This window comes from Homarus americanus, unplaced genomic scaffold (genome assembly GCF_018991925.1).
Source record: "Homarus americanus isolate GMGI-L3 unplaced genomic scaffold, GMGI_Hamer_2.0 scaffold53233, whole genome shotgun sequence".
Classification (NCBI taxonomy): domain Eukaryota; kingdom Metazoa; phylum Arthropoda; class Malacostraca; order Decapoda; family Nephropidae; genus Homarus; species Homarus americanus.
The window spans coordinates 3,891,806-3,902,308 of NW_024751660.1; the positions used below are offsets into that span (position 1 = coordinate 3,891,806).

Below are 10,503 nucleotides of genomic sequence, written 5' to 3' on the forward strand. Positions count from 1 at the left end.
ATTTAACTTAACTAATATATCCTAATCAATTTAATCTAACAAAATTAAATTAACTTAAACCAATTTTCTGGAAGAAAGCGTGATGAAAAAATTATTTTAACTTTTGTGCATGCGCATTATATACAAGGGGTCCTCTAAGTATGGGGGACGTAGGGCCCCCTGAGTATGGGGGACGTAGGGCCCCTAAGTATGGGGAACGTAGGGCCCCCTGAGTATGGGGGACGTAGGACCCCTGAGTATGGGGGACGTAGGGACCCCTGAGTATGGGGGACGTAGGGCCCCTAAGTATGGGGAACGTAGGGCCCCCTGAGTATGGGGGACGTAGGGCCCCCTGAGTATGGGGGACGTGGGGCCCCTGAGTATGGGGGACGTAGGGCCCCCTGAGTATGGGGAACGTAGGGCCCCCTGAGTATGGGGGACGTAGGGACCCCTGAGTATGGGGGACGTGGGGCCCCTGAGTATGGGGGACGTAGGGCCCCCTGAGTATGGGGGACGTAGGGCCCCCTGAGTATGGGGGACGTAGGGCCCCTGAGTATGGGGGACGTAAGGCCCCCCCTGAGTATGGGGGACTCAGGGCCCCCTGAGTATGGGGAAAGTAGGGCCCCTGAGTCTGGGGGACGTAGGGCCCCCTGAGTATGGGGACGTTGGGCCCCTGAGTATGTTGGACGTAGGGGCCTCAGAGTATGGTGGGACGTAGGGCCCCTGAGTATGGAGGATATAGGGGCACGGTGGGACGTAGGGCCCCTGAGTATGGGGGAGTAGTATGGGGACGTAGGGCCTCTGGCGTATGACCCCTGATTATGTATGAGTATGGGGGACGTAGGGCCCTCTGTGAGTATGGGGGACGTAGGGCCCTGAGTATGGGGACGTAGTCCTGAGTATGGGGGACGTAAGGCCCTGAGTATGGGGGACGTAGGGGGACGTGAGTATGACCAGAGTATGGTGACGTAGGCCCCTGAGTATGGGGGACGTAGGGCCCCCTGAGTATGGGGGACGTAGGGCCCCCTGAGTATGGGGGACGTAGGGCCCTGACCCCCTGAGTATGGGGGACGTAGGGGGACGTAGGACCCCCTGAGTATGGGGGACGTAGGGCCCCCTGAGTATGGGGGACGTAGGGCCCCCTGAGTATGGGGGACGTAGGGCCCTCTGAGTATGGGGGACGTAGGTCCCCCTGAGTATGGGGGACGTAAGGCCCTGAGTATGGGGGACGTAGGGCCCCCTGAGTATGGGGGACGTAGGGCCCCCTGAGTATGGGGGACGTAGGGCCCTCAGAGTATGGTGGACGTAGGGCCCCCTGAGTATGGGGGACGTAGGTCCCCCTGAGTATGGGGGACGTAAGGCCCTGAGTATGGGGGACGTAGGGCCCCCTGAGTATGGGGGACGTAGGGCCCTGAGTATGGGGGGGACGTAGGCCCTCAGAGTGGTGGACGTAGGCCCCTGAGTATGGGGACGTAGGGGCCCCTGAGTATGGGGGGACGTAGGGGCCCTGAGTATGGGGGGACGTAGGGCCCCCCTGAGCATGGGGGGACGGGCCCCTGTTATGGGGGGGGACGTAGGGCCCTGAGCATGGGGGACGTAGGCCCCGTAGGGCCTCGAGTCCTGAGGTGGGGGGACGTAGGGCCCCCTCCTTCCCCCTGAGTATGGGGGACGAGTATGGGGGACGTAGCCCTGAGTATGGGGGGACCCCCCTGAGTATGGGGGAAGACGTAGGGCCCCAGAGTATGGGGACCCCTGAGTATGGGGGGGGACGTAGGGGCCCCTGGATAAGGGCCTCTGAGACGTCTGGATTATGGGCCCCCTGAGTATGGGGGACGTAGGGGGGACCCCCTGAGTATGGGGGACGTAGGGCCCCCTGAGTATGGGGGACGTAGGGCCCCTGAGTATGGTGTGTATGGGGGACGTGAGGGGCCCCTGAGTCTGATGGGGGGGGGACGTAGGGGTAGGACCCCTGAGCATGAGTATGGGGGACGTAGGGCCCCCCCAGAGTATGGGGGACGTAGGGCCCTGGGGTGAGTATGGGGGACGTAGGGCCCCTGAGTATGGGGGACGTAGGGCCCCCTGTGTATGGGGGACGTAGGGCCCCCTGATTATGGGGGACGTAGGACCCCCTGAGTATGGGGGACGTAGGGCCCCCTGAGTATGGGGGACGTAGGGCCCTCTGAGTATGGGGGACGTAGGTCCCCCTGAGTATGGGGGACGTAAGGCCCTGAGTATGGGGGACGTAGGGCCCCCTGAGTATGGGGGGCGTAGGACCCCCTGAGTATGGGGGACGTAGGACCCCCTGAGTATGGGGGACGTAGGGACCCCTTAGTATGGTGGACGTAGGGCCCCCTGAGTATGGGGGACGTAGGTCCCCCTGAGTATGGGGGACGTAAGGCCCTGAGTATGGGGGACGTAGGGCCCCCTGAGTATGGGGGGTGTAGGGCCCCCTGAGTATGAGGGACGTAGGGCCCTTTGGTTTTTTAAAACTCGGTGGATTCTCTTGCGAAAGTGATATATTTTGTTATCATAATTATGACGCCATGGAAATCATGGCATATATCGTCAAACAGACAACAAGTCATTTAAAACTTTACCCAAGATTAATTCTTTGAAGTTTGATTTGGTTAGGTTAATATTGAAATTATTCTCTTTTAGATTGTATGTATAATTGTTATCTATATGATTGTTCTTATTCACATTTCAAGACGGAATTTCGAGAATGAAAAATGAAAATATATAATCCTTAAATAAACTAAACTGGACAACATGAACATGACGGTGTCAACAGTCAGTCAGTCAGTAGCAAGATTGGATGTGTCGGTTCCGGGACCAACCTGCTGTCCCACCAATATGGTTACGAGGCACCAGATGCACTCAAGTATTGACACTTATAATTTCTCACCAGGATAATTCACTAACTTACAAGTGTAGTTGCCATACCGCTCGATACTTTAACAGGATCGTAGTGTGACTGTGTGGACTGATGTGGCAACATTCTCTTGAATAATACACCCGGTTGCTGAATGTCTGACCCTGTGGCACCTGGCAGGCTCTGTTATGGGGTGTTGTCGGGTTGACATGTATAGCAGGTCATTGACTGGTGATCAGGAGCCATAACACAATTGGTAGAATGACAAGCTGAGTGTGTTATTTAAGATGTAAAGAAGGGCATATGCCATATGAACGTATGAAGTGATGAAAAAAGGAGGAATATACTAAAGGGTATTAAAAGTGCAGAAGAAAGATAGGAAGAAAAGGTGTTACGAGGTCCATAATGAAATCTCACACAACACATTCAATCTGCAGATTACAGTTGCCATACACACGAATGTCAAGAATGTAGAGCGGGAAGGTGTTTAACTAATGGATCCCGCTACTTGCTGCGTCACCTCTACTAACACTCCGTCATGGTTCCCCAACACTTAGAGTAAAAGGAAAACCCTATTTCCCTCTGAGTACATAGACTAAGTTATTTTGTTTCATGCTTGGTTAAGTTTGCAACTGGTGTTGGAGAGCGTGAAGCTGTCTTCGGATTTACATATATAAATGATAATTTTTTTCTTCAAACTTGCGAGAATGTATATAATTACAGTAGTCTCAGGACAGATTCAACAGTATTTTGGTTTGTCAATCACGGTTTGTGTACTGAGGGCTTTGTATTCAATGTGCTTTATCGAGGATTGGGTGACAGGCTCTAAGGCCACCTAGGCGTGAATTTGTTTAATGTGTAGAAGCTTTCGCCAACACAACAACAACATTCTAAGTTAACGAGTTGCATGACCCAGTGTCAAGGAACAGTTCGAGAATACCGGACAACTCGCCAACAGTACTGGCTAACCATTACCCCGGAACACGATCCGCAAATCGATTAACATCCAGAGGCTATTTGCCCAAATGCAAATAGCGTAAAGAAACTTGCCCATAGTTTCACCCTGCCCGGAGATCGTACCCGGGTCCACTCGCTTGCGAGGCGAGCATGCTGACCATTACATCACAGGTCGCCATGCTTTTCCTATACTGCCCCAGACGGACTTTCAGGTCTATGGAACGCACTTTCACTTTTCAATTTGTATGGGTTAATCTCATGGAAACATAAGTTTGTTCAGTGATGATGGTAAGGTGCAACTGCTGTCTCATAGTATTTATTGTCGAATCACAGTTAGTGGTTCACAACACCCCCCGAGGAGCACCCGTAAATCACCGAACGCCTTCATTACTGCCATCTACCATACTGTAGGTGTTGTAAGCGTAACCACAAGGTCGCTGCTGCGCGTCACATTAACGTCACCACTTTCATTATCATCATCAGTTGTGTTGACCATCTGTTACTAGGGTCTGTGAAGCGGGAAGATTACCGTTAGGTTCTTCTGAACTAACAGAAACATACCTTTATAGTGGAAACAATGAAGAAAAAAGTTTACTAATGCATTGCCTCGAGCAGTTTTTTATATTTTTATGTATATATCAGAAGTAATTACACACCTATTTAATTCTTTGAAGATAATATTTTTTAGAAGTTTGTCAACATAGTAGGTGGGAGTCACATCCACCCAAACTTCGCCAGTCGTTAGTGGTGGACGTGAGAGGGAGGTGGAGCTATGGGTTGGGGCGGAGCTATGGGCGGGGGGCAGGGACGGGGCGGGATGGGATGGAGAAGGGCTGTAGGGCGTCACATCAGCACTCAACCTCTTATATATATATATACAGTAAGCAATAACACATACTCATAACACAGCAAGAAAGAAAATCTTCAACAGATCTGTGATACATATTCAAGTAAGTCTTAAGTATGTTGTTGAGGTGTGTGTTGGGGCCACTCATACACAGATGTTGAGGTGTGTGTTGGGGCCACTCATACACAGATGTTGAGGTGTGTGTTGGGGCCACTCATACACAGATGTTGGGGTGTGTGTTGGGGCCACTCATACACAGATGTTGAGGTGTGTGTTGGGGCCACTCATACACAGATGTTGAGGTGTGTGTTGGGGCCACTCATACACAGATGTTGAGGTGTGTGTTGGGGCCACTCATACACAGATGTTGAGGTGTGTGTTGGGGCCACTCATACACAGATGTTGAGGTGTGTGTTGGGGCCACTCATACACAGATGTTGAGGTGTGTGTTGGGGCCACTCATACACAGATGTTGAGGTGTGTGTTGGGGCCACTCATACACAGATGTTGAGGTGTGTGTTGGGGCCACTCATACACAGATGTTGAGGTGTGTGTTGGGGCCACTCATACACAGATGTTGAGGTGTGTGTTGGGGCCACTCATACACAGATGTTGAGGTGTGTGTTGGGGCCACTCATACACAGATGTTGAGGTGTGTGTTGGGGCCACTCATACACAGATGTTGAGGTGTGTGTTGGGGCCAGTCATACACAGGTAGTGAGGTGTGTGTTGGGGCCACTCATACACAGATGTTGAGGTGTGTGTTGGAGACACTTATACACAGGTGTTGAAAGTCATGGGCACGGGTACTCACGTTCGGATAATCACCGTCTATGCATCGAAGTCCCCTTAAACTCCGGACTAGACGGACACCCCACAAACCCTCGCGTCATATTATAATACCAGATAATATTTCTCGCTTTAGCTGAAGAAGCTTGTATGTTGTTCTTCCACTTATAATCATGAGAACCTTATCAAGTGACCACGATCACTGAGGTCGTTGACTCACAGTATACGGTTGATGGAGAGTTGGTTTCGTAGTTTACTCATTGTTTGTACCAATGTTTACCATCTGAACATCATAATATAATGTCGAGGTGTTCGTGTTTGTTCCGAGATTAGTGATTTTCTTATCGCGGTAGAAATGACGAATGATTATCTTTCTCCTACAGTATTATTGCTTATTAACGTGTTACGTGTTTTAGTCTCGATTTTCAATTTACAAATATATATATTAAATGTTTGTGTACTTTGTCTTATTAACTGTCGTCATACATATTACTGTGAAGTCATGGACAGTCTCTACTGTGGTCTCCCGCAGGATGACAATGACGTGTGCTGTGATGTTTGTGTTGGTGGCGGCTGTCAGTGGCGTCCCCCAATATATTTCTCCTCCAGAGTCCTCCTACGTCGCTCCCGCCCCTACCTGTAACCCTGTCACCATCACCCAGACGACCACTGATTACCAGGAGGTCACGGTAGGTCACCTTCACATTATTATTCCTTGCGTCAGTAGTGGTCATACATGTGTAAGAGGAAGAGTATGATTAAAATTATCTGGTTGATGATGTTGTAACTAATGTTTTTAACAATTCATTACTAATGAAAGTTTTTAAATCAGATTTCAAAGTTTCTTGAGTAAATCAGTAGAGATTTGACTGTGTATGGTGAGACATGTCTTAACAGTTTCAGTTTCCCTACCCTCTCTGTTCTTGCATGCATTTTGTGTCCTATAACATTCACTTTACCAGAATTCTGAAGTATAAAGATATATTATTATTTTCGCCTTCCCTTTATTTCTCTTCCGTGGTGATCTACCAGCCACACTGCTTTTTGCCAGCTACACAATCCTCCTTCATCGGGGCTGCTCCTCTGCTATCGTGGTGGTGATGGTAAAGGTGGTAGGTGTGCAATCTTTGACATAAAGGGCTGTAGAATGGAGCCAGAAACACTCTCACCACTAGTATTAGGCAAGCTGCCATAGGAGATAGCACTAGGACATCTGGGGACTGAAACAGGGACCTTGGGATGTAGTCCCCAATCTTATGCTCATCTTGGTCCACTTCTGCAGTTCATCAAGAGCAACTGCTCGCATCTCCCAAAGGTTCTGGTAATAGGAGAGAAAGTGTAGGATATCAGTGGTGGCCGTAAAATTCAGTAGTCCGTTCAGATATGTCCTTACCTCTCTGAGACTGGTGATTGGAACTTGCTCCACTTCTTCCTCCTCATATTTTTCTTCATGGGACCTGATGACACCAGTTACTATTTCATCTTTGGTGAGGGAACCATAGCCATGATTGTTGGCGTCTACCTGCAACCACTCGCCCACATCCTCCTCAGTCACGGCAGTGTCACCAATGTCACGGAAAAGAGTGTGGGACTCTTCCACTTTGAACCCCTCGAAGTCCACATCATCCTGCAGTAATAGAACTTCTGCTCCACCACCAAAACCCATCCAAGAAGCGCCTGTAGTGGTGTTTGCTGGCCAGACGCCCTGGTTCATGAACTGTATGAGTGAGGTGGTTTTGGGCGGCAAAAACTTAACTCTGGTGAATGGGCAGGTGCATGGTTACGGATAAGCAAGGCCTTGACCTCTTGCCTGGGGATATCATGGACTGTCATCTGGAATTGCTGGAGTGCAGGGACAGAGACACAGTGGAATCAACCTTCAAATATTTCCAGTGTGAACCAAGCCTTTTTGTTACTATGACATGACCACAGGAAAGTTATCCATGGAATTGTGCAGCATTCTTGGCCTCTGCACATTTCTTACCATCGTGGGTTTAATTTTGTGGGAACCAGCAGCCTTGGCACACAACAGCACTGACACGCGCTGCTTGCTGGCCTTGAGTCCAGGGGTGCTGCCCTTCTGCCAGGATGCCACGGTGTTATTAGGCAGGGACTTCCAGTAGAGGCCAGTCTCATCTACGTTGTGCATTTCGTATTTCTTGATGTTGTTGTCACTACTGAATTGTTGCAGCTACTCTATGAATGGCAGGACACTAGCCACATCAGTACTAGCACTCTCGCCTGTTGCTAATCCCATACCGCCTATAAAACTTGTAGAGCCACCCAAAGCTCCCATGAAAGGCAGGCAGAACCAGCCTTATTGTAAATTATTGTACGGCATCACAGAACTTAATACCACGTACGGGAACACCAATGACTTGTACCAGTCATATACCGCAGCATCCACTTTATCGCAAGGGTGAAGCTACCTTTCTTCACCTGTGCCTGGCATAGCTTTCTGTTCTTGCCTCCTCAGCTTTTCCTTGGGATATGTTATATCATAGATAGACGACATGCCCAATCCATACTCCTCCACCATCACTTTCAAACACATTCTTCTCAAGTCTGTTGAGAATGTCCAATTTCTCCTTAATGGACAGTCATTTCGATGGGCCTCTCCTCGACCCTTTGATGCCACGGATTTTTTCTGTAGCTTTCGGCATTGTACACGTGCAGTAAAGTTACAGTACAATACACAAACTCTACACACTAGGACAAAGTATGCAAACACTGTCCACTCTGCTATGCATGTTACCGTACATACAATGCTCACACTTACTGGATGTAAATTACCTACAGTACATATACTGTAATCACTGTTTACATCTTAGCACTGCTTTAACACTGTATTCTTGATTGATTGTGTCCTGGTACAGCAATGTACATTACTGCACAACACAGATTGCATGCAGAAACTGCAGCAAGTGAAGGAACAACTTTGTACAATGGCAGCGGACTATGAACTAAGCGCATCACGATGCTACAGTTTGGGGGGGATAAGCTGGGAGAAGCATCACCCTATCACAGGCATCCTATGCAGTCACATGACAGTATTAACCAATAGCAGTGTGCAAGCCTGTAGCTTAAGTTACCCAAGCGGCTAGCCCACCCATCCACCCGGCATGCATCAGAGCACGATGCAATATCTCGGAAATCTCATAAAATTCATTCCCTTGCCCGGAACGGAGAGATTTTCTCAATATTTTCTTGGAATGCGCATGATGCAATCTTAGGAAATCGTTTGCATGCCCAGAATGAAGTGATTTTTCCTGGAATTTCTATGATTGTTCAAAAAAAGTTCCGGCTATTGGAGAGTTACTGGGATCCATGGTTCTGGCTAATTGGGAGATTACTTGCGGTATTTACATTGACCAATAAGTGCACTCCACACTGTCTCAAAACACATGAACAAGTGCATGGAAGACGAATCATTGAAGAAATGAGTAACTTTAGTTGAATGGGGCTAGACTGTATTTCTAACTTAAGTATAATTTTTTTTTTTTTTAGCCTTTTTGTCTACAAGTAGAGGAATTTGTTCATACTGTATTTCGTGATTGTACTATAGTATAAGATTATTAAAAACGTGTCAGTGAGGAAGTGATGGAAATGTTTAATGTAGTAATACTTTCTTCCCCTACAGGATACGACCACCCAGCCCGTCTACACCACCACAACCTCTTACAAAACTGAAACTCAAATTCAATATGAAATCCAGGTCGAGACAGCAGTCCTAACTCAAACAGAGACCAAATACCAAACAAGGACCGAAACTGAGGTAGTAGCCATAACCCTCACGAACACCCAGACCATTTACTCCACCACCTACGAGACCCAAACTGAAAATAACTTCGTCACCCAGACAGAGACAGAGGTTCAGACTCAGTTTGAGACTGTCTGCCCAAAACCTGCTTACAGTGGCTAGATTAAATGTTCTTCAACGTTAAGTACATAATACAGAGCCATATAAGTCACATCAGGGGTGGATCCAGGAATATCAAAAGGGGGGGGGGGGTTCCAAGAAGTTGTGGGTGGAGTAACAAGGCAAGCACAGCGAATCCACCCAGCCGGGGGAGGGGGGCACTATAAACACACACCCTCCCAGAATTTTTGTGAAATCTGACCAATATTATGGGCATTTTGAAGCCCCCTGCACATTCTCATGACTTCATAATAGATAACTGTATAACACATCGCTTCCTCTCTACTACTATAATTTGATAATTTGTTAGTTATTACATAACCATCCTAACCATGTTATTGGAAGTTATAGCTTTAAAAAAAAATTATTTTTATTTCTGGACAAATGAATGATACATATCTAGTCTTGAAAGTGGGTGCCAGTATGTTAAGGGCTCACCTGGCAATAGTTTACTTTATCCTCTTTTACATACTGTTATCCACGCACTGTTGGCAAGTACTGGACATGCACCGGCTCCGGAATTTACCTGAACCTGCTTCAGTGTTGGTCAAGTCTGGTCTTGAAAGAGCTCACACTCGGTGCCGTCACAACACTCTCTGGCAGATTTTTCCAAAGTTCACTACTCTCACTCCGAAAAAGTTACCTCTCACAGTTTTCTGGGCTTGTGGCTTCTTCAACCTTGAGCTGTGAGCCAGTGACCCCTTGTGGGGCGAACTTCTCCACTGATCGACTCGTTAGCTGCTTGGGTAGTCGGCCACGCCTCTGTTACGCTCTGTTGACAAGTGCACTGCTGCTCATGCACTGGCTACTGAATGTATCTGAACCTGCTCCAGTGTTGGGACTTTGTGAATAAAGCCTTATAAACGCATTTTATTTTTTTTACATATTGGTGATATGTACTGTTTTTCAAGTTCGTATATTCTAAAAGACAAATGAGAGTATATTATTGTTTTAAATTGAATTTTGTTCTAAAAGTACAGTACCGGTTCTTATTTTCCATGCCAAAACAATTTCTATCCTCACTTCCCTTCAATGAACTATACTTTAATTTATCATCTTCGCTACTGATTGACATGCTAGCCGCTTGGGCGATCAGTTATGTCTCTATTGGTAAGTACTGGGTATGCACTAGCTCCAGAA

The 10,503-nt window shown here is 47.8% G+C and overlaps 2 protein-coding genes across 2 annotated transcripts; one reads left to right on the top strand and one right to left on the bottom strand.

Annotated features, from left to right (window-relative positions):
* Positions 1–281: 281 nt before the first annotated feature.
* Positions 282–2,977, bottom strand: LOC121854732 (nascent polypeptide-associated complex subunit alpha, muscle-specific form-like). The gene is made up of 3 exons (XM_042349470.1): positions 2,906–2,977; positions 1,034–2,479; positions 282–980 (listed from the first exon to the last, which is right to left on the bottom strand). The coding sequence occupies exons 1-3, from the start codon at positions 2,975–2,977 to the stop codon at positions 282–284; spliced, it is 2,217 nt and encodes a 738-aa protein (XP_042205404.1).
* A 1,686-nt stretch (positions 2,978–4,663) lies between these two features.
* LOC121854755 lies at positions 4,664–9,884 on the top strand. The gene is made up of 3 exons (XM_042349497.1): positions 4,664–4,758; positions 5,977–6,133; positions 9,085–9,884. The coding sequence occupies exons 2-3, from the start codon at positions 5,978–5,980 to the stop codon at positions 9,364–9,366; spliced, it is 438 nt and encodes a 145-aa protein (XP_042205431.1). The 5' UTR covers positions 4,664–4,758; position 5,977; the 3' UTR covers positions 9,367–9,884.
* The last annotated feature ends 619 nt before the right edge of the window (positions 9,885–10,503 follow it).